This window comes from Callospermophilus lateralis, chromosome 4 (genome assembly GCF_048772815.1).
Source record: "Callospermophilus lateralis isolate mCalLat2 chromosome 4, mCalLat2.hap1, whole genome shotgun sequence".
Lineage (NCBI taxonomy): Eukaryota > Metazoa > Chordata > Mammalia > Rodentia > Sciuridae > Callospermophilus > Callospermophilus lateralis.
The window spans coordinates 147,609,512-147,634,538 of record NC_135308.1 but is presented as its reverse complement, the minus strand read 5'-3'; the positions used below and the strand labels follow the sequence as shown (position 1 = coordinate 147,634,538).

Here is a 25,027-nt window from a genome sequence, read left to right as displayed (position 1 = left end):
GACCCTTTTCAAGAACTTAAATGGCTCAGCAGATTCCCTCTTTAATATGTGAAGTATCATTCTTGCGATATGATTTTTACCTGGCATCGGCCTCCTTAAGAGATTTTTAGTGGAATTTAATTGCTTGAAGTGAATACCTGTATACATACATTCAGCCAACATTCCCATCTCTTTGCACTTCCTTAGCCGACACTCCTGGCACTTCCTTCGCATGTACATATCCATCACACAGTTGCCCCCATTTTTACACTTGTACACAGCATTTTTGGTAATGCTTCTCCTGAAGAAACCTGTGGAAGAAACACTGAAGAATGTCAAAAGGCCCCTAACCACTCAGGAAAACACATCTGGAGCAGAGATGCCAGAATGTTTTCTCATGAGCTGCTGGAGGGCCAGCACCCAGGCACTCCTTGAGTACACCTATAACAAAAGGTACTTTCAATTACACCGTGTTAAGAAGGCTGCTATTTTTTAATTTACCTCTCAAAAAAATAAAAACAAGTTTGAATTATAGTCTCTCTTAGAAAACTATCAGTTCATATGGCATGATAAATTACTTTCATAGATCTTTATCGAGGATCAATTTTATGCCAGCGAGTGTTGGTACTTGTGCTCTCTAAGCAAAAAATTCATCCCTCAATTCCAAGAGTGTAAAGGTTGACAGAAAGCAAAGACATACCCACAATTAAACACATGAAATTAAGCATTGCACAGGTTCTACCTGGAGGCTATGCTGGGGCCCAGTAGACACAGAGAATGGTCAGTCTTGGATGGAGAAGTCAGAACAGAAAGAGAGCAATGATCCAAGTCTGGGAAAGTGTTTTGGTGTTTATCAAGCAGTTAGGGAGAAAGTTGCATTCATCTTACTATGTTGCCAATCTGTCATAATAATAAAAATTCCAACCTTGATTTAAAAGCAAACGTCTCCCCTGAGAAACTGGAGCACAGCTTCAGCCTATTACAGTTAAGATGGGTAGAGTAAGAAAAGGAGTGTGACTGTCTTCATCTCTTGCTTCTCCTTTTCCCCATGTCCCACTTCTTCTATTCTCCTCTATCTGGTTAACCACAGTTTCTGACACCTTCAGTGTCAGGGGGATTGGTGAAGAGGGAGAGGATTGTGGGAGGCAAGGGAGAAGTGACAGGAAAATGCTTAATTGCTTGGTACACAGTTCTGTACTCTTATCCACAGTTTCACTTCCTGAGGTTTTGGTTACCCGTGATCAACCACGGTCTGAAAGTATTAGTGGAAAATTTCAGAAATAAACAACTCACAAGTTTCAGATCGCATGCTGTTCTGAGTGGTGTGATGAAATCTTGCAGTTTCATTCCATGCCACTCAGTATGTGACTCAGCCCTTGGTTATCATCTCCACCCTATATACTACCCCCACCCAGTGGCATTTGAGAAAGAGACGACATTCACTTAACTTTTATTACAGGATATTGTTACAATTGTTATATTTTATTATTAGTTATTGTTGGCAATACCTTCCTATGCCCAATTTATAAATTGAACTTTACCACAGGCATGTTATGTATAGTGCACATAGGGTCTGGTACTATCCATGTTTTTAGGCATCTACTGGGGGTCATGGAACATATATCATCTGTGGAGAGTGGGAAGTACTGTAGTGTCATAAGCTGGTTATCCTTAACAAGTTTTAAAGTTGATTCTTCTTCCTTGGGTTGGGTTCTCTAAAGAGCTCCTTCTATCATTGGGATGCTTTCTTCTGTACTTCCTTGATCAGAGCAAATAAGTTTCTATTCTGTCCCACGGCTTGTATTCCCTTCTCCAGCATCTAGGAATTTGGAAGTTCACTCCACACTGGTTATACTGAGACCTAACTCTGTGGTACTCTTGGCATGGACTTATGATAATCTAATGCTGACTTTCTCTGACGCAACAAACTCTATGGAACAGATAAATCTCTCCCACTTATCCATAAATGGTCAGTCACCTGCCTTTCAATTTCTCAGGTAAATGATAGACACCAAACCTTACATCCCTCAATTTCAGGAGGGATGCAACAATATTCTCAAATGATCCTGTTGTAGATACTTTCTCTGGGCCTGGGGAAGCAGGATGTCTTTATGTATATATTTTACCGAGGAAGGGACACATTTTTCTAATTCTCACAAAGGTACTACACATACCAGTTGTGGCACCTTTGCTATGGGGATGAAAGATTCATAGAACACTAATTTCATGCTTCAAAATATTTTAAGAGGGGCTGTGGATGTGGCTCAAGTGGTAGCGCACTCACCTGGCATGCGGGGGGTGCTGGGTTTGATCCTCAGCACCACATAAAAACAAAATAAAGATGTTGTGTCCACCTAAAACTAAAAAATAAATATTAAAAAATTCTCTCTCTTTGTCTTAAAAAATGTTATAAGACCTTTCTATAATTTCCAACTGCTGATTTATTTGTATCCTCAAAATAAGTGAGATGTTTAACTGGTCCTTGAATATCCACTGTGAAATTTCTACAAGATGGGCTCCCTATTGAATGTAGCAACCAGTGTCTTCATGTCATAACTGAGACAAGAGTACCTCATATTTTAACAGACTGTTAGAATAATTTCTAAAATTTATTAAGTATTTACTATCTATTGTTCTGGCCACTTTACCTCCATTTCGGTATTTAATTTTTATATAAATTTTATGATGAAGATGATATTACATCCTCCCATATTATAAATGAAGAAAAAAGGTACAAAGAAGTTAATAAATTCCTTGGTCATGATCACGTTTAATGAGTGGACTGGGAGGGTTCAAACCCAGGAAGTCTTACTCTAAAGTTCATACTCCTAACAAGTCTACTAAGATTGCCTCCCTTGGGTCATAAGAGAAAGTTAACACATGCTCTGACCTGGGAGATAACAAGATGAATAAGACATTGCTATCTTCAGATTCCAACTTAGTGGGATGATGAAGAAGTAAATTCACAGCATAATACAAGATAGACTGATTAGATAACCAATTAAATAATAAATTATTGACCTATAGAAGCAAAAGTGATTATTTCATGGCATTACATATGCTTGTAAAGGTTGTGTCATGTTTAGGGAAGAGGGGCAGCAATTACATTGCAAATTACATAGAAATTTGCATATTTATCATGACAATTTTTCAGAAGCAGGCAAAAAAACTGCTATGATAAAGTAAGTATAATATGATGATTTCTCAACACCGAAAAAATAAGTGTCTGGAAGAAAAGGCATTACATGGGCTTAAAGTGACCCTAATTAATTCCAAGTAGGGGGAATCAGAGAAGTAGGGATTTGAGAAAGGCCTTGGAGAATAAGTGGGACTTTGAAACATGGACCAAGGGGGAGGAAAGACATTCTGGGAAATGGGCAAAGTAAGGGTGTTTCAGAAATTCCAAGGAACTTGGAACATGGTAGAAGGGTAGAGTATGGGGGCACTAGTGAGAGATGATTAGAGGATGTAAGGGGAAAAAAATGTGATTAAATTCCCTTAAAGGCCAAGCAAAGGAGTTGAGTCTTCACCAAATAGAAAGCAGTCATTAAAGAGATGGACAGGGAGGTATGAGCTAACCTGCATGGGGGGAAGAATCCCTGAAGCTAGAAAGCTTGGAGAGGGGAGACTGGGAAGTCAGGATGACTACCATCATGAGCTAAGAGGTGATAGATGCCTGAACTGGATTGGGAGAGGATAGAAAGCAGGACATGGAGAGAACACTCTAGACTTTGGTAACTTACTATGAAAACAGAGGCTGAAAAAAAGTTAGACATGTCAAGGTTAAAAAAGTCATAGACTTGCTTGTGAATTTGTCAGCTGGTGTAAATTTCAGTAGGAGAGAGGTATAACGTTTTCTTAAATGTCAAATCCAGCCAAATAAAGTCTAAAAAAAGACTTTGTGCTTCAGATCAGGATTGATACTGACAGTGCAAATACCAAAGAATGCATTTTAAAAGAGGCTGAAAAAAGAGACCCATTTTCCTTTGTATCAAATCATGAGCTCCTGAACAACCTAAACTTCATGATTCAGTCTTCATCGTATAAACTTCAGCTCCTCCCAGGAATGATTCCCTTTAAAACTGTCATAGATACTGATAGACAGCTCAATAGTTAACAGAACAAAACTCCTTATTCCAAGATGAGTCAAAGGAATGGTGCATAGAACAATTCTGCAGGGTTTTTGTGTGTGTGTGTGTGTTTTTAAAAAAACTCTGGTATTAACTGAGAAAGAAATCATTATCATCTCAATAGCGGAATTAATTAGCTTTCATTCTGAGATGGCAACACAATATTATCATTATATCATTTAAATATGGATACATATACTGTATTTATACTTATGCAAATGTACCACTGCCTCTATCTTGCTCTTTCTTGTGCATATTCAACAATGCTCATATCAGAAAACTCATTTGGAAATGAATGGAAAGGAAATTCACAGAAGAACAGAGCCTTCCTGATAATAAAAGATGAGTAGACGGTTGGCATTGCCATCTGGGGAATGTGTAGCACTAGGGGAATCCCTGGGGTAGCAGAATAGCTACAGGATGGTGCTTTTACTGGGATCCCTTAATTCTTCTTGGACCCCTGCTTTTCGGGGTGCACACAGACCACACTCTATTCCCAAGTCATGCAAATATATGTCTACATACACACACACATGACAGCCACCAGTGATTGACACCAGTAGTCACTGGTACTTAAGCTACCCATTACTTTGAACTTAGTAAAATATTGTTTAATGTTTTAAAACTTCAAGGTCTGTAAGCTTTTGAAACAAGAACAAACACAGCTGAGTAAGGAGAGATCTTTACATTCAATATGGCCTCAATACAGCTAGTCTATCTCCGCTTATATAGCACTTATTTTGTGACACTGTCCTAGATACTTTGCATATAGCAATTCATTTAAAATTCTTAACAATCCAGAGAGAGAGACGTTATTATAATCTCTTTTATAAAAGAGAATGAGTTACACAGAGGCTAATTTGCGCAATGTCTTACAGATAGCAAGTGCTACAGCTGAATTTGAACCCTAATAGTCTCTATTCAGACTTTGCGCTCTTAACCACCATATTATACTGTCCTTCCAGTAGTTTACATTCCAGAAAAAACATGACTTGAGACATTAATCTCCCCAAATCTCACATAGCATAATTTCCTACTTCTAACAGAGACCTGTTACCTTCCTCAGTCTGAGTTCATATGAGCATTTTGCAATAATTTTAGAAATGTTAAGGTGAATCCAGAATTTATTGAGCTCTTCATATGTGTTTTGTCCTAGTTTCTATTGCTTTTGTATTTTCTTTCCATTCCAAGAGGGTAATCATCTTTTTATGTTTACTTGCTGGGACAAAAGCTCAAGTTTCCTACCTCTAAAATAAAGAGAACTCTTGCACAATGCTATTGTTTTCAAGCCTTTGTTGACAGGGATATAGGGGATCATCTCAAAGATGTTGGCATGGAGGTCAATGCTTTTAGAGTTGCAGGAAGCAGAGGCAGCTTAGGTTGAAAGAGGTTTGGGAAATTTTCCTAGAGCCTGGGGACAGAATGAGTCTCATAGTTTCTGTGAGTGTTGGACCAGCACACACACAAAAATTCTCCAGAAAGGATAAAGTTCTCTAATACGTTGATCTGAGATGAAGACGGAAAGACACTAAGAACCGTGGCCTTGAGAACCCCAGGGCAAGATCTCCATGTTGAACTGTGTCAGAGTTATTCACTTTCAAGGGACTGATCCAAGGTTGAAAAGGAGCACACCAAGAGATAGCAAAATATTCCACCTTATGTAGCACCCCTGAGATTTGTAAACCATCCTGGGGAAAAGAGCGTAGTCCAAATGGAACTTCTCATCAGCCAGGAGGGTTATGAGCTTGGAAAAGTTTCAATTTGATTTAGGAAAATACAGGAATATGTCAAACCTCACCACTAGTCCTATTGTAGGTAGTAGTTAGTAATAAGCAATGAAATGTGAACCAATAACATAGCAGGGTCATGGGATTTCTTTGAATTGCCTTTAATGAACAATCAAGACACATGTAATGCAGCAACAGGTGCACTAACTCTGAGAATAAACAGGTGGAAACAATAGGAAAAATCAATGGGGTTAATTCCTGACAGGGTCAACTGAAGGCATTGTAAAATTAGGATTGATGGCCATCCAAATAGACTTATCTGTTAAATTGAATTGGTAATTAATAACTTCCAAAACAGAAAGCATTAGACACAGATGGTTTCAATATTGACCATTTAAAGGAGAAATGATACCAGTTGTCTATAATCTCTTCCCCAAACAGAAGCAGAGAGAACACATTCTAACTTATTTTATGAGGTCAGCATTCACTTAACATTAAAACTACAGAAAGATATGATAAGAAAGGAAATCTATAAGGCAATATCTCTTTATTTTTTTTAAATTTAGTTTGTTAGAATTTGGTTTTGCTTATTTTTATTTTTGTCTGGTATTGTGTGATTCCATTCTGAAGATTACCTCATTAGGCGGATTTTGGAAATGACTATTTTGAGATAATTAGGACCAAATTTTCCCAAAAACAAAACAAAACAAAACAAAAAAACGCCCACCTCTCAAGACACTGTGACTCCAATCCAAGAGTAAGTGCAACATACTTCAGGGTCTCTCAGCCAATTCTGCTGAGAATGAGACCCATATTTTCAACCACTGGTTCATCAAGACCATTATCAAGAGAAAAGTGGCTACAATGAAGTTAGCTTGGTGCATCTTGACCAAGAAAGAGAGAGCCATGCAGATGATTGACAGACTAAATGGAACTCCTCCAGATTCTAGACACTGCATAATAAGTACATGCTGCTGTACATGTGGCCATGTTGGGGACAAAAAGATTCAGTGCAGTAGTAGATAGAGATGTGCAAAGTACCTCAGAGATATCTCAACAAGGTTCAGTGTAAGCAGATATGCTGCACCTACAAAACTTTCAAAAATGTTGCTTCCAAAAAACTGCCAGATTTAGGTTTTGAAATGTTCCCAAAAGCTTCCTGGGACATCTGAAGAGGGGTTTGTCGTCCTCTTAGACTTGGCCTCCCACCTAGCTCCCCTACTTCAAACTGCAGAGACACTGGACTGGTGTCCAAGAGGACATTTCTCCTTACCTGGCCCTTCTTGTTTTTCTTCCATGTTGTGGGAGAAAAGATGGTTCTACAAATATAAATAAAGACTATCCAAATGACCTAAATAAATAGATAGCTAAGTTCAAAAAGACAGAAAGAACGAGGTTATTAGTAGTAGTCTTTGGGGAGCAGTACTTGGTGTGGGGGTTGGAGCAGAAATCTTTTTCCTGTGATACTCCCTTTTTGCCATTTGGCTTTAGAATCATGTGCACTCATTACTTTAACAAAATTTTTATCAAATGGTAATGTACTCTAAAGCACTAGAAAACAAAAATACAATGACCCCCTCACCCCAATGGAGCCTCCTGAGAAGATACACAGGGGTTCTAATCTCCTGGAGCTTGACCTTTTTACCCATCTTTAAGAGCTATTTGGATCCCCCATGTAGGTAAACTCCCAAGACCTGAAACCTGATTCCCAGCCTCTTCCCTGGGGTGCTCTGAGTTCCCAGTAAGGGATTTTAGTCAAGGGAGGTACCTGCTTGAAGCCAAGAACTGGTTTACTCTTACAGATTACCCTCTGAGTTGCCGTTTGAATTCTAATTCCTCCTCCTCCTCCTCCTCCTCCTCCTCCTCCTCCTCCTCCTCCTCCTCCTCCTCCTCCTCCTCCTCCTCTTCTTCTTCTTCTTCTTCTTCTAACGTGTGTTTGTAACTGTTTTCATTCAATAATTTATACTTTGGAAAGTTTCTTTTAATCATCACTTACATATTTATATATTGCTTGTATTTTTACTTTAAACAGTTTTTTTTTTCTTGTTTAAATCTAGTATTTATTGTCTTACCTTATTGCCTCTATATTTATTTGAAATATCTATCTGCATCCACTGGAAATCATTCTTCTGTCATTTTCCGTATGTTTTTTCAGATACTATTTTATTGATTTTTATGTTTTTAAATCTCTTTTATGTTTTACTGTTTTCTCCTTTTTGTCTACTTTTGCTCAGTTATATTATATAAACAGTTTTCTCAATATTGCTTCAAAGTAGTGACTATGAGGAGAAAACTTTTGTCTGTTTTGTTCACAGATTACCTAATCTTAGAGTTGTGCCTGGTGTAGAAACTGTTACTTAATAATGTTTGATAAAGAACTTAATGAATTAATTAATTAACAGGAAGAGAGAAAGTTTAGAAGATAATGTGATTCCAATTGAGGAGGCTGGGTGAACAGAGAAATAACAATGATAAAATGAGAAGAAATCATCAACAAAATAAGAACTAATGCTTATAAAGCACATAAGTGTGCAAAATATCAAGTCAGGTGTTTTAAAAATGATGTCTTAGTTTTCCAACAAAAGCCCAATTCCATAATCATAGTAATAATGACAGACATTAATGACAATTTACCACTGGCAAGTATGGTATTAATTGCTTGGTAGCCATTATTTTGTTTAATCCTCATAACAATCTGTAGATCCCTACCTCATAGGGTTGTCCTGAAAATTAAATGAGTTAGCACATGGAAAGTTCCAGAGCAGTGACTACATATAGTAAGCACCTGATGTGTGTTATCTATCATCACCATCATCACCATCATCCACTCACCCTCCTCCTCATCATCTTTTTTATCATCTGCATTTTACATGTAGGAGTCTGAAGCCCAGAGATGTTAACCAATTTACAACAGCTGGGAAGAGAATCACTTGGAATTGTCTAACTTCCGAGTCCCACTCTACCCATGATTTCACAACACTTACTGCAAAAGCCTTCCAATGCAGTGAAATAATTTGGAATCCCATCTTGCATCATACTCTAGGACAATTTGGCCTAAGGAGTTTATTAGGATCATTAGTAAATTTATAAACTCAGACCTCACTTGATCTCAAATAGGATCTCATTAAGTTTATATGATAGCCCCATAACTTTCACAAATGTTCATAAACAAAAGCTCTATCAGAAACATTTTCATCCATTCTATGACAGGATAATTTCAATAATTTCGGAAGCTTTTCTGAAACCTCAGAGCTAAGTCAAACATTGGTTCGTGGTATTATATAAAAATATATTCAGAAGGCCCGTAGGGTCACCTGGTCACTCATACAATACCTTTTAAGAATTCTGCTATTCTCTCTCCCTGATATGTAGACTCCTGGCACTGAGATAGATGTGACAGACACTGACCTATTAGGAAATGCAGCTATTTGAAATTTTCAGTCAGATGCAGATGAGTTTTGTCTGTTAAGGTTTGAATCAAAATTCATTCAGATGTTATCACATTTCCATAAACTGTGCTGATAACTGAGAGGGAAAGAAAGCACTTGATATGATCTAGGGCCAAACAAATGGCAGCCATTATCACTCTGCACTATGCTTGTGCTCCGCTGCTATTACTTTTTAAAACATTTAAAACTGCAACTTCTGTTACTGATGCCATAAATGTCTATGACAAAGCATTCAGGAGAATGAATACATTTCTAATGGAACTAGAACTAAAACCCAATGAAATCAAGAAATTCAACTATGATCTTTGTTTTGTTTCTAAGATTTTTTTTTCTTGTTTTTTTTTACATTTACATGTTTTTCACATTTACATGTTTCTTTACATTTCACAGGTCAGCAGATCTGAAGTGAAATTCTAAAGCAAGAGATATGACAAAACATTACATATAATAATCTGATTTAATCCTCACAAAAACCCTGTGTTATGGATAATATCCCCGTTTTGCTGATTTGAGGTTCACATAGGGAAAGTATGGCATTGAATAGGGACTGGCTAGCTTGATATTCCCTGTACCTTCCTTCCTACTGTCATTCTTACACTATAGAGGCAGGAAAGGGGAGCACCACCTTTCTCAGACACCCTTGCCCCTAACGTGGTGGGTATGATTTCACCTCTCCCATAAAGATGCCTTTGGAGGACACTGAAAACCAGAATTGAGGCTAGAGCCATGCTTCTTTTGCTTCCATTATCTCCATGAACAGCCATTTTGCCATGGCAGCATTTTGCTTGTCAGTTGAGAGTGCGGAGAGACAGGGCGCAGGGCACTTGCTGTTTATACATAGATACAGACTCGGCAGACAAGTCATAGCTCTGGAGCCAGAAATTGCAGTGAAGGCAGCTCCACAGTCCCTAGGTGGCAGCTGGGTGGTGAATTCCTGGGGTCAACCATTCTTGTTATGGCTTCCTAGGTCCCTATCTTCTTCGCTGTGGCAAAACAGTGTTGCAATGTGGCTCTGAGCACCCTCCTCGGCATGCAACCTCTTTCTGGCCCTTCTAATTTCTCCTGTATTAATTCCTTTCTGCTTGAAATAGTGGTTTCTGGTTTATTTCATCAAACTCTGACTGATACATTAATTTGCTTATGCTGCCAAGAAATGAAAAACGTGATTCAATGCAGGCTGGTCAGTCCCCAAAGCCACACTCCCTTTGCTGAAACACTACAGAGTGAAATTTGCTTTGTGTCTGGTGAGCACAGATATTCAAGGGATGTGGACGTGGGGTGGGAACAAAGTCGCCTAAGCTGTGAGACATGCCTGGCACAGGGCCCTGGATCTTTCACTCACACTCTACCCTATTCTGGGCTCACCCTCTGGTTTTCCTTGCCTCCCCTTCTCCCTTCCTTATTCGCTAAACTAAGACAATTTTTATTTATTTCTGAAGAGAACATAAAAGTCCACAAAGAAGCCTATTTTTAACTCTTCAGTCTGCAAAGCCTAAGCCCTCGATTCCCAAATACTAGATGAAATTTCCCCCATTTTGAGTGGTGCAATCAGTCAAAAAGAAAGTTACAAGAGCTAAGCCATGCTAGACCTGGAAAGGCCCTGAACTCTGTCCCTCTGGTATCCTGAAATCCTAGCGGTGGGTGGATGGCTGAGAGAAACTCCATGTTATTTGGATTCCTAAAACAAAAGTGCTCTTTCCTTGGTAGGGCTGGGAAGGCCCTTGGGGTTCCCTGAGCCCCGCATGGCAGAGAACACATGAAATAGCTGCATGCTTTCTCCAGACAACCAGGTGTCCTAGCACAACAAGGGAGCGGCTTCAGGAACCTACCCCCAAGCTAAAAGAAGCAGACAGACATGACCAGACACGAAGGAGGAGTGTGCTCAGGACCCCAGGATGGTGCCACAGAGAACTTTCCTTTTGGTAACTGAAGAGCAGACCAGATGTCGGACTATGTCCACAGTACTAAGGACCAGAACTCCATTCCCACCGCTCCATGTTAAGCCTAGTACTTAGACAAAAACCCAGAGAAATTTGGTAGGAGTGAGGGGAATAATAATAATAATCTGATTTAATCCCCACATAAACCCTGTGATATTCAATCCTTAATTGAATGAAATAAAATTTCCACCAGGGCTTGAAATGGAATCAAATCCAATCATTCAAAACAGGGCTGCATTTCTTGCACATACCGTCGGTGCATTGAATGTTGTGCTCTTTCACGATACAAGCTTTCAGTTAGTTCTGATACGGACCCTCAAGAGTCATTGCTCAAGAACAGGGGTCAGCAAACTACAGACCGCTGACTCTGTTTTTTACTTTCCTGCCTATTTTTGAAAGTAAGGTTTATGGGAACACAACCATGACCATCCTTGATATGGGTGCCTTTGTGCTACACAGGCAAGAGTTGAGTAGTTGCAACAGAGACTGCTCCGGTGCAAAGCCCAAAAAACAAAACAACTTCTGGCATAGGACATGGCTTTCCCTGGCTCCCTCTGGTTCCTCTCTTGACACCCGTCCTTTTGTTGACACCACGGGGGCAAAGTCTCAAATCGAAATCAATGAAAAAGCTCTATCGTACTCAGCTGTTAAAAAAAAAAAAAATGTCCAAGTCTAGCTTCTCCTTCCTAAATTTTTCCAAAGGTCTGTTCTCCTCTGACCACTTTCTCTGTCCCTTGTCTCCTAAATTCCTGTACTTTCCTGATAGCCTCCTATCTCCAACTTCTATCCTATATGGACTTCTATTCCCCTGCCTGCCTCTAAGGTGGGTATTTCCTAGGGTTGGCCTGTCCTACTAGTCTGGCTGTAATCATGCTGCCATGCCCCAGAATTCTCAGAAGAACCAAGTGTCACTGTAGTGTTCCCTTCTTAGAAGATGATACTGACTCTAGGGGTTTATTCCCTATGCTTATACAACACTGATAGTTTAAAACCTAAATGGAGCACTTAACTTTCTTCCTTAGGCCACTGAAGTAGTCAGTCTTAACCCTGAGCTAGTAGCTCAAGAATAGATTGAACACTTAGTGGGAAAGCAATGAAGAGCCTAGTGGTCAATTTTACAGTTTCTAGAGTTGGAGTTAAGAGCTATAGTTTTGAAACTCTACCCCTTTATTAGCTTTGAAGCCTTGGGTAAGTTGATTAACTTCTTATGCTTCAATTTCCTCTTCTATAATTATAATTGGCATAAGGCATGAGAATGAGTGAGTTTTACTGTTGAAGTCTAGTTACATACATCTCATAAATCATTAGTACTGGCCTTTCTCAATCTCAGCTTCTTTTGATATGATGGCCTTATTTCTCTCCTTTATATGGGTACAATAATACCTACTTACCAATTACAAAGAACTAAGAGAATTAGCAAGTTATCCACAATTGGCATAGAAATTTGTAGGTTCTATTGGGAATTCTCTTTCGAATCAGACTTGCAGAATAAATTACACATGTTCTCTCCCCACCGCCCCAGGCAAAAAATAGGACTTAGGTTAGACTTCTAGTCTAGGTTTCTAGTCTGCATTTTTATCTACAAATTGTCTTATTGGAAAGGAGCATTCCTCCTGTTTTCTGTTCCTTTCCTTGTGGATTTCACAATCAGAACACTCAATCACGCTGCTTGACCAAATGAGTTTCATCAAGTGCCTTTTTAGAATAATTTACATCAGTAGTTCTCAAACTTTAGAATGAATGGCTTATTAAACAAAAGCATTGGGTCTCATTCCTAGAAATTCTGATTCTGTAGGCCTGGAATAGGATCCCCACATTAGCATCTCTTAGAAATTCCCAGGTGATGCTGATATGGCTGGACCAGGGACCAGACTGTGAATAGCACAAGTCTACACAAACAAATTAAAGTGACTTTTAGTAATTTGAACATGTCAAATATAGTGCCTTAGGAAACAAGTGATAATGGGTTGGGCATCAACCTTTGTAAATACAAACAGAAAACAGCCACCTTTCAACTACCTTCTGTGTAAACAGATGCAAAGACCATAACAGTAACAACAAAAGGCATTTATTGAGTTTTGACTAAGTGTTGCACTTTTTTCTAAGTCCTTCACACATATTAAATTACTTTTACATTTATATCTTATGACAGTCTTAAAAACTAATAATAACATTCTCCAGATCATTTCAATGACTATCTTATATTAACATTCAAATTAATTGCCCTCATTTTTGTTTGTGCCAATGATTTCATTAACAGCAAAAAGTATGACTTAATTATCAAGAGCCATGAGAAAATGGCTGGGGTAAATGTAAGATGCATGATAGGACCCTGCTTAAGGATGGCCAAATGGAGCTAGGCATGAAACAAGGTTTGAATGAATCAATTGTTTGAACAAAGAAATGAAGTAGAGAATTGAAGCCTCGTGTGGCATGTGGTACAGGCATACCAAACTCAAAAAAACCTGGGCAACAGGTAACATTTTGAGCAACAAAACCACATAACTAACACATTTTATTGGCTTTTCTAGTTTTGTTGATATTTAATTTTGTAAATTTGATTTTGTTTTTTGGCTATATAGAAACTTTTCATTGTATGAAAAAACAATAACACAAGGAATTTCATAGAAGCAATAGGAGTCAGCATTAGAAGCACCCAAGAAACAGCTTCCTTCAAGAAAGCTCCAGCTGGGCATGGTGGAGCATGCCTGAATCCCAGTGGCTCCAGAGGCTGAGGCAGGAAGATGGAGAGTTCAAAGCCAGCCTCAGCAAGAGCAAGGTGCTAAGCAACTCAGTGAGACCCTGTCTCTAAAAAAAATGCAAAATAGGGTTGAGGATGTGGCTCAGTGGTCAAGTGCCCCTGAGTTCAATCCCCGGTACTGCCCCCCACCAAAAACAAAGAAAAAAGAAAGTTCCAGAGGTAGCTGAAGTTTGAGAACCTCTGCATAATAGTACTTTCTATCTCAGTGGTTCACAGTTGGTGAGATTTTTGCTCCCCAAGACCATTATCAATGTTTGTAAATCTTGGGGTTTGCCACTGGCATCAAGTGGGGCTTGCTACTGGTATCTGCTAAATATACAAAACATTCCCCACAGCAAAGTTAGGCAGCCTGAAATGTCAATAGGGACAAGGTTTAGAATCTCTTGTCTGTCATTCTCTTTCATTCAGTAAGAGGGGCTACTTATGAAATTTACAAACTACTGCAGAAGATAAGACACACAGACATGAAATAATTAGAATAGTGTAAGAGATGGTGTTAAAGTATTTGAAGAAGGACCTCAGAAGCCACAGAATACAATTTCTCATGCAATGCAGAAATTTCCTGTTGGGGACTCAAGCTCCTTCTTCATCTACCTCTTTTGGAATTCTAATATTGAGGAGCTTGTTACTTGGTATCACCAGAGGCAGGAAGCCAATCTCATTGCTGAAATTCCCTCATGTTAGTATCAGAAAATTAATTCTTGAATTAAGCCCCAAATGTGCCATCCCATAAGCTTCATTTTTTGGTTCTAGTTTTGCTTTCTAGAGTAACAACCCTGGTCACTAGTTGACTAGAGATACTACAAAGTCTTGAACATGGGTCAGCAGTTGGTTTCTCAAAACAACCTGGAGAACATTTATTTGTGTTTATTTTTTAAATTTTTTAATTTGGTTTATTTTTTATTTTTGTTTATTTTAAACCAGGAAATATTTTGGCTTGCTGTCTAACTAGCAATTCCTTCCAGATTTATTCCAACCTCCTTTTTTTTTTTTTTTAATTCAATGTCACATACGTAGGTAGGTCTCCATTTCCATAACTCTGCCCATTCAAAAAAATTGTCATTAGATCTAGGGACTGAGAGGTAGTATTTGCTTTTTATCATTTGAAGCAACGAAGGATTAAATGTTATAAAAACCTTTGGGATGTACTTTTACAAAGTGGAGATATATTATATTGGCGGACTAATTAAGTACCAGCAATGAATGTAAATTTTCATTATGGTATTCAAAAGACATTTATTTCATACTTACTTTATACCAGGCACATATATCCTGTATGGGCTTCTATTTCCTGACCAAAATCATGTAACTAACAAATAAATTTTATTATTTTATTGGTTTTGTAATTTTATTTATATTGAATTTTTAAAATTTGGATTCATTCTTTTGTTATATAGAAATCTTTCATTACATTAAAAAAATACCATAAGGAAATTGATAAAAGCAATATGAGTCAACGTTAGAAGCATCCAAGAAAGATCTTCTTTCAAGAAAGCTCCAGATGTACCTCATGTTTTTATCCTAAAGGAATTTTGGGTTTCATCAAATGCTTTTTCTGTCTCTATTGAGATGATCGGATGATTTCCCCGCTTCAATCTCTTGATATGATGTGTTTCATTGATTTACATTGAACCATCCTTGCATCCTTCAATATCAACTTGGTCATGGTGTATGACCAAGTAACCCAATTTAAAAAATGGGCAAGCTGATCTGAATAAACACTTCTCAAAAGAAGACATAAATAGCAAGACATATGAAAAAAATGTTCACTATCATTAGCTATCAGGGAAATGCAAACTGAAATTATAATAGATATAATCTCACCCCAGTTAGAATGACAATTACCAAAAAATCACTGGCAAGAATATGTCACAAAAGGAACTCTCATACACTGTGAGTGGGGATGTAAATTACTATAAGCATTATGGAGAACAATATGGAACGTCCTCAAAAAACTAAAAATACATCTATCAGTTATCCCACTGTTGGGTCATATGTTCAAAAGAAATGAAATAAGCATATCAAAAAGATACCTGTAAAACAGTTTTTCAAACATGAGAAAATCTCATTATCTTTCTTGGATATGAAAGCATATAAGGAAATTGAATGATTCAATGAACCATTTCCTGAAAGAAAAAAAAAGATACCTACATACCCATGTTTATTTAAGCACTATTCACTATTCATAGTAGCCAAGGTATGGAATCGTCCTAGGTGCTCATCAACAGATGAATGGATAATTAAAATGTGGGATAGATAGATATAGATATAGATATAATTATATATATATATATATATATATATATATAAAATTCAGCTATGAAGAAGAATGAAATAATGTCTTTTGCTGCAAAATGGATGGGAATAGAGGACATTATATTAAGTGAAATAGGCTAGACACAAAAAGACAAGAATTTCATGTTTCTTCTCACATGTAGAACTAAAAAAAAAAAAGGCCAGTGTGGCCACACCTATAATCCCGGTGGTTCAGGAGGCTAAGGCAGGAGGATCAAAAGTTCAAAGCCAACCTCAGTAAAAGCAAGGTGCTAACCAACTCAGTGAGACCCTGTCTCTAAATAAAATACAAAATAGGGCTGGAGATGTAGCTCAGTGGTCAAGTGGCCCTGAGTTCAATCTCTAGTACCCCCCATCCCCCAAAATTGACCTGAATATAGAATAGGGATTGCTAGAGATAGGGGAAGAAAAGGTACATAAAGGGAGGCAGGATTTAATCAGTATACATCATATGTAAGTATTGAAATATCACACTGACCCTCATTAACAAGTTCAATTAGTACATTTTAATCAAAACTAACAACAGTGCTTTAAAATTCTAAGAAAATCACACTCAGTTTTTAAGGGGCAATTATTATGGTTTAATGTAATCTGATCATTTAAACTTTCAAAGGTTTAAAATGTCCTTGTTCTATTTTTATGAGACTGGATCCTCTGTTTATTTTTGAAGCAATCATTAACATCTGGAAACCCCAGTTTGGCACATTATCCAATAGATTCTGTTCAAAGGATAGTTCTTATTCAGCTTTCAATATCCTGCAAGCTAGCAGAGTACCTACACGTTCTAAAAATATTTGCTGAATGATTAAAGACAAAACTAAATAGATGAACTTATGAATTCACTCTTCTTTTCCTTTGAAATTTTACAAACTTATTATCATTGCCCTTACTGGGAGAGTAATAATAAGGGTCTTTTAGTCATTTTTATATTTAATATATTTTATCCATTTGGAATAGATTGTTATAGATTCTTCTATAGCATCGTTCACAGATCTATAATCTAAATGGAATATTTGTTGAATTTAAGCTATTATTACTTACTTCTTTGCCCATTTTCTTCCTCAATTTCTTTCTCAGTAAACTAAAAGTATGCTGAAAATATTTTAATCTCCAGTACCCCCCCATCCCCTCCAAATTGACCTGAATATAGAATAGGGATTGCTAGACATAGAGAGGGGAAGAAAAGATACATAAAGGGAGACAGAATTTAATAATAATTGCCCCTTAAAATGTATGCTAAAACATTTATTGAATGAAGTCTCATCCCCCTTGATCTTAATTTTAAAAGAAATGAGTTCAACGGTTTCTCTTTTCTTAAAAAATAAACAGAAAAAAAAAAACACACAACTCCCTAAACTTGGTCAAAATTCCTTTTAACCATCTGTGAGGTTGTGAATATGGGAAAGATTATTTATATCTAAGCTAAATACTCTGATGTGCTTTTCCCAAAGATCAATGGCAGTCCAATAAAGATAGAGAAGATAGGAGGAGGCAGAAGCAGAGATGGAAAAACAGGAAGTTATCTGAGAAAAAGGAAGCATCCAGCTCAAGGGATTTCAATAGCCAATAGAGTAGAACTTGAACAAAGAGAAAACTGCCAATCACAAGCTGCTTACCTTTGCACCCCTCACAGGTCAGTGCATTGTAATGGTATCCAGATGCTCTGTCTCCACAAACAACACACAGCTCATCCCCTTTAATTCTCCCTGCTGATGTACCCATTCGGGGCTTCTTTGTTACAGGCATCTCTGCCATCTCAGTCTCTCCCTGGTACAGAGTCTCAGCTGGCATTCGCCTGAGTTCATATATTCCAGGAGAATACCACTCTTCAGGCTGCTGGGGGTAGACACCCAGGTTGGAATAATAGGATGATGAGGAAATCTGTGGTTGAACTTGGGGAAACTGAACATTGTTGTATTGTGAATATGGCTCCACATCTAGATTCTGTCCCAGTGGACCTGCTGCTTGTTCTGTTAGCATACCTGAATAAAAGCAAAAAAACCTCAAATTAATGTCATTATTCTAGAAATTAAAGAGGTAGTTTAGCATAATTGTTAGGAGTGTCGTGGGGACTGTGGAAGCTGATGTTTTTGCATTATTTTCTGGGGTAGGAGATTATACCATCTTTTTACCGTTTGTATTTTTTTCCATGTACATGTGTTATTTAAATTACTATAAAACAAAGGGGGAGCTAAGGAAAGAAACAAGAAAACAGTACTTGGAATCTATCTGGATTCAAATCCCTGTTCTGTTACTCACTATAAGAATGTTTGCTGAGTACTTTGTTAATTTTGGCACATAAGAAATACTCAATAAATTATATCTGACACTAAAATAGGAATAATAATTACTGTTCCCATGATCATTATTATTCAATGGGCTACTTATATACAAAACCACTAGGTAACAAAAAACTATCAGGTTATAAAAATGTCTCTATTTCCCATAAGCATAAATTATAGCTCTTTAGAAAATAAAAATATTTGAATTTTGCAAAATGCTAAAAAAAAATTTAATAAATCAAATTATATTGTATGCATATATGTATGAATATGTAACAGTGAATCTCACTGATATATATAAAGAATCAATGAAATTTCTTTAAAAAGCAGATGCAAAATGTAATACACATAAATAAATAAGAGAGTATGTAAATGTGTGTGATTCATCAAAGTATTGTTAGATAACCCTAAACCAAAATCCCAGCCCCATCTCTTATGAACAGTGACACTTTAAGCAAATTACTTGTATTGATGAAGCTCAGTTTTCATAGCTGTAAGATTGGAATGAAAATATCTATATCCAAGGTTATATAGATCATGGAATGAGATAATACAGATTCACATTTTTGGAATCACATATGTTTTAAATTTTCAATTTTTTTTTTTTTTTTTTGGATTTCAGAATAGAATGCAGTGGTATTTATATAACACTCTGGGACAAACCAAGAGTCAAATATAATATCTTCCAGAGTGAAATGCATGAATAGTCAAATAAAGTAGAATAAGTAATAACCATAAATACTTTCACACCAATTTAGATGCAGTTTTGCCACCAAATAAGTTTGTGCCAAACTTAAAAAAAAAAAAAAAAAAAAAGCTTTCTAATGCTTTTTGGAATTTGAAATAGGCAATTTTATAGGTAGAATTCTATATTGGTAGAATGCTCTTTGAAGTACTCAAAAGATGCTTAATATTATTACTATTGTTGGCAGAAAATTTTATAAAGTCCTTCCTAGACCAGGTACTTATTTGTATACTCTCTTTTCCCACAAAATCCCATGATGTAGATAATATTATTATGGCCCACTTACAAATAACCTGTGGCACCCATTTGTAAACATTAATCATTTGGGGGCTGGAGTTGTGGCTCAATGGTAGGGTGTTTGCCTGGCATGTGTGAGGCCTGAGTTCAATCCTCAGCACTGCATATAAACAAATAAATAAAATAAAAAATCCATTGACAGTTTTTTTTTTTTTTAAGTCAAGCAATTTTACTCCTACCTACCTAAGTAACTGAGATTTGAACTTTGGGAGTCTGACCTCAGGGCCCCTGCACTGAATCACACTCTGGGAGAATTTCAGATATAAGATGTTTCAAAAGCAGGAAAGGCCAAGCTTTCCTCTTCCTCTGCTCTCTTACTTGAGTTTGTTACTCCTTTCAGTGCCTCTGTTCGCATGTACCTTGCAACTAAACCTGTGAGGCTCTGCCTCTCCCCAGGCATTTTCCATGTTCCATCTTATCTATTCTTCTTCTTTTTTTAATCTGTAGATGGACATAATACCTTTATTTTATTTATTTATATTGGTGCTGAGGATTGAACCCAGCGCCTCCCACTTGCTAGGCAAAAGTGCTCTACCACTGAACTACAACCCTACCCCCCTTTGTTCATCTATAAAAAGAAGATTGTGCTAGATGATGTTCTAATTCTTCTTAATTCTAAAATCTTCATAAACATGCGACTAATAGTTCATAAGCATCAAAATTCAAGACTTTTCTACAATGGCAAAGTGGAGTATATACATATTAAATGTTGTCAAAAAGAATGTGCTCTCCATGACCCAGGAAATGACTAACAGCACACAATATACAGTATCTGTGAAAAAATCAATTTCCGTTCTTTCATGCCCAACTTATCCACATAAGCCAGCAGAAAAATCAGTACAGCTGATAGATGAAAAATTTTGGTAATGTTGCTTTGCCTTAGGACCCACAAAATGGAAAAATAAAAATATGAAATGATTATAGAAAAAAAGATAAAATATAAGCAAAATCATGATCCATTTTATAATCAAATGTGACTAAAATCTCCAGAGTGAATAGGATGGAAAAGAACTTAAAAAAATAATAAAAGCATTAGTTTTGCTCATCCCTAGATTTTATCCTCCAACATATTCCCTTAATTCTTCCCCTACAGCCCAGGTTCTCTCCAATACAAGGTTAAGCAACTCACCCACAGTCAAATAACCAATTACTGAAGGAATCTGGATTCTGTAGAATCCAAGGAAATGGACAATTTTTTTTCCTCTCAAACAATTTAAGATCTCTGAGCATTATTTCAACAAAACAAATATTTCCATAATCAAGAAACGTAATAGAGACTCAACTCAGGCCAGATAATATTGATGTCATATTGATCTCTGGAATCATCTAAATTAACATAGGACATTTTACAAAGATATAGATAATATGATGCCAAACAATAAAGTGGCAAAAATATGAGAATGGTACATAATAATAGTAAATAATGCTTCTATTCTCAAAGTGTACCCACTTCTAGTATTTCACTGTGTGCTCACAAACTAGAGAGATAAATATGCATAAAGCTTACAAGCAAAGAAACAACATGGCCAACATATTTCAAAATGGTTGGGCCAGAACAATATCCACTATTATATGGAGTTCTTAAACAACTGCCTACCCTTTGCAGATCCAATTTCTTCCATAAAATGGGACCATTAACCCCCAGTCCTGCTATCTTAGATGGTTGTTCTGATACAAAATACGGTTGTTAAGAAAAAAGTTTGATAAGTCCAGTACCACTAAAAGACAAGCTGTTTCCCAAAGAACTTAGAAAAATCCCTATTTTAATGATAGCCAACTGATAGCTAATTCATACTTATTAACACAATCTGCTTTGATGACACAAATATGAGACAGTTCTTTCATTATAAATGTGTATTGAACACTTACTTGCTACTGAGAGACATTGTGTGAGGCTCTGAGAACATAATGGTGAATGAGACAGAAAAGGATCTAGCATTTCTCTCATTTGTGTGTTAACGGATAGGAATGACAAGGAACTAAGAAAGCAAATAAAGACATTTTGTGACACAGAAGAAACTGGAGGGGGGGGTAGGTAAAGTGATTCAAGTTTAAGGTATGTGATTTTTTTTTTTTTTTTTTTTTTTGGTGGATTTTAAGGAGTCAGAAAATCTCCATGAAAGTTTAGGTAAGAGTTTTTAAATAAGAACACATGGATAAACTCCAGGGGAGTCTGAGAATCCCTGAAAAGGAAACAGAATTCTGAATAGGTTTCTAGCTTTTGATAGACTCTCTAAAGGACTATCTTCCAAAGGAACTGCCTGAGATGATGGGTTCCATACCTATGGATATGGTGATACTAACCATATGGGGATACCGAACACTCAAGATGTGGCTAGTGATATGAAGGGATTAAAATTTTAAATCTACTTAATTCTAAGTAAATAAAATTTAAATAGTCACATGTGGCTCATGATTGTCATATCAGACATATAAAAAGTTTGTGACCAGAACCACTGTGCACCCAAGTGTGAGAATCAGGTTCACAATAATAATAGCAGCATTTCCCATGACTTCAGTTTCTGATGCTCCTGAGAAAGAGTCCACGTTCCATCTAGTTTGTTTGTTTGTTTGTTTGTTTTTTTAATCTCTGGCACAATGCTGACCATAGCAAATGTCTAGTGACTGTTTATTGAATCAAAGTGAACAGAAAAATTGCCTTTTTGCCTTCCTTCATTTCCTATAATCCATGGTGTCTTGGCTGGACGGCACGACTTCATTTGTGAAGTTATTTGCTGATCCTGGCATCAGGCCTTTGTGATGTTGGTGCCTCTCCCTGCCTTGTCAGCTGAATGACCTCCTCCGCTGAGTTCTGTCCCAGTTCCCTCAGGTGGAATTAATCTCTCCTACCCGCTGTACACACCTCTACTATAGTGCTTATCTAAAGCACGTACACTTTTATTTGTTCAAGGCTTATCTTCCATGCTAAACTTGAGGTGGTATGAAAACTACTTAAGAGTGTACTAGGAGTGGGAAAATCTGCATTCAAGTCACCTGCAGCTTCCTAAATGTGTGAACTAGGGAAAGACATTGAACTTCTTTAAGCTTCTATTTTTTCCTCCTTAAAGCTAGAATAATGTAGCTCCTATATCAAAGGTGGTAATAAGGATGCACTAACATAAAGAATATAAAGTGACGGTGCCTGTGCAAACATTATGCATACATTCCGTACATTTTTGTTATTATCGTGGTTAGTCTCTGAACTTTTGAGGGGAAAATATCAGATTATATTCCCTTTCTATTGTTTCTGGCACCTGACACAAAGTCTGACACATAGTAATTTTTAATAAACGTGTGTTAAATTGAAGGGAATAGAAAATTTGCTTCCCCAGTCTTCCGACTAATTCCATTCCTGAATATGGTGTCAATCACTCTGAGACATCCCATTTAAACAAAATGGTATGCTGCTAAGTCTGTGGTCAAAAATACATTCATAATTATAATTATCATAAAAATGATTAGAATTTCTTTTGGTGGAGATTTTAAAAGGAGAGTTTCTGCTTTGGGAAAAGTGTTTAAATAATATTTATATTATACATTCTTTTAATTATAATGTATATTTTAATTCAGAGAGCACAAATAGCCTAAGTCTTACAGCTCAAATTTTCACTTATCTGATTTGCCTTAGACTATTAGGAGAAACCTACTGTGAAACTAGTTTATCACATTCACATTTCTTATTTTATATTTATTGATTTTTTATTACATCCTCTAGTTTGGAATACATTTTATACCATGATACCTGCACAAACTTAAACATATACAACTGAAAATTTCCATGAAATGACACATTTAATTCTTGAAGGACACATTGTTATTTCTAGACTATTCTACTCTGTTCTGTTCCAGTTTTTAATACTAGTCAATAAATAGACTTCATGATCTACTGAGACCTTCGACTAACCATTTTTAAAATAAAACATTAAACAATGTACTTTAATTTTTTTCAAGTGTGCATTGACATTAACATTCACACTTCACTTGACTTTAAAGAATGGTGCTAATTTGAAAGAATGGTGCTAATTGAACCTAATATCCTATAAAGAATTTTAGAGAAAACAGAATTAGTCTCAATAAGATACTCACCTGCTTAGAACCCTATACAAATCACCCATCCCAACCTTTTACCCCCTTACCTTTTATCTTCTAGATGTGACTGAATCATCTCTGATAGAGATCTACTGCTATAATCTCAAGCAAAAGACCCACAGATTTCCTCTGTCCAGCTGCAAAATCTCAACCTGGGACCTCGTGTGAACAGTATCCTACCTTTAGCAGGCTTCACGTTCATCATTTCTGTAACAAATCCCGACGGTGTATGGCTGTGGGGAGGACTAATTTGAATTGGATTTTCTAACCCCTGAAACTGCATTACCATTCTTAGCTAATTCACAGCAACTGAAAATGAGACTAGGTAAGAAGTGAGAGAGGCCAGAGGTTGTGTAGTTTACTGATTAACTTCATTTCAGAGTAGAATATTTGTAAATGTTTATGAGAAAAGTCCTCCATGCCAAATTGCCTAGTAAGCTGGAAACCATTCTCTTAAACAAACATTTTTGGGCAACACTTTTCCAGCTTAAGAACTTTTACAGGGTAGATTTCTATTCAGTGGCTCTAAGTCTATATTTTGAAGAGCAAGTGTCATGCTGTAGGTCTTAACAGTTGTTCCTATCAGAAAGCAAGAAGGTAATGTCAGGAAGCTATAAGACTAATGCTTAAATGTGGAGTCCTACCAACCTGGTCAGCTGGGTTTGTATTTGGTATGTTGAATTGTGTCCCATCCTACCCTCAAAATTCCTATGTTGAGGTCTTAATCCCCAATGTCTCAGTATGAGATCTTGTTTTATGATCCATAAAAATATCTTTGTATGTAGATATAAACAAATTTAAATGAAGATTAGGGTGAACTCTAATCCACCATGGTACATAGGCATACATGGAAAGAAGGTAATATGAAGAAACAGAGAGGAGACAGCCAAGAGAGAGAGCCTAGATCAAACTTTTCCTTCAATTCCTCTTTCACACGGGTCACATTTTAAGTGTTCAATAACCACACATGGACAGTGGCTACTAGATTGGACAAAGTATATCTAGAATAGTTCATCATCACAGAAAGTTTTATTGGACAGCACTGTGGTAAGTGGAACTTGGGAACAATGTGAATGATAGATCAATCATGTTGAGTAGGGCTTTGGCTATGAAGGTATGAAAAATGGGAAGTCCCAGAAAAAAGAAAAAAAAAAAACATTGGCAATGCTTTTCTGAGCCCTATTCTTGAGAAGAGATGTGGTCAACAGAGTCTAACATAATCTCATTGGAAAGACTTTCTTCATTGAATATGTAAATAGAACTGTTCTCTTAGCCTGGAGCCTTTAAACATTCAAATCTGACTCCATGTCCTGATTATATTTTGGTGGCCTAC

The 25,027-nt window shown here is 36.9% G+C and overlaps 1 protein-coding gene across 1 annotated transcript in view; it reads right to left on the bottom strand.

Annotated features, from left to right (window-relative positions):
- The window catches only part of Nr1h4 (nuclear receptor subfamily 1 group H member 4), a 42,851-nt gene extending 18,868 nt beyond the window's left edge, over positions 1-23,983 (bottom strand). The window contains exons 1-3 of the mRNA XM_076855419.2: positions 23,875-23,983; positions 17,898-18,263; positions 138-290 (exon numbers count right to left, since the gene is read on the bottom strand). Coding sequence (XP_076711534.1) covers positions 138-290; positions 17,898-18,263; positions 23,875-23,983 — 628 coding nt within the window. The remainder of the gene's footprint in view (positions 1-137; positions 291-17,897; positions 18,264-23,874) is intronic.
- Positions 23,984-25,027: the final 1,044 nt, after the last annotated feature.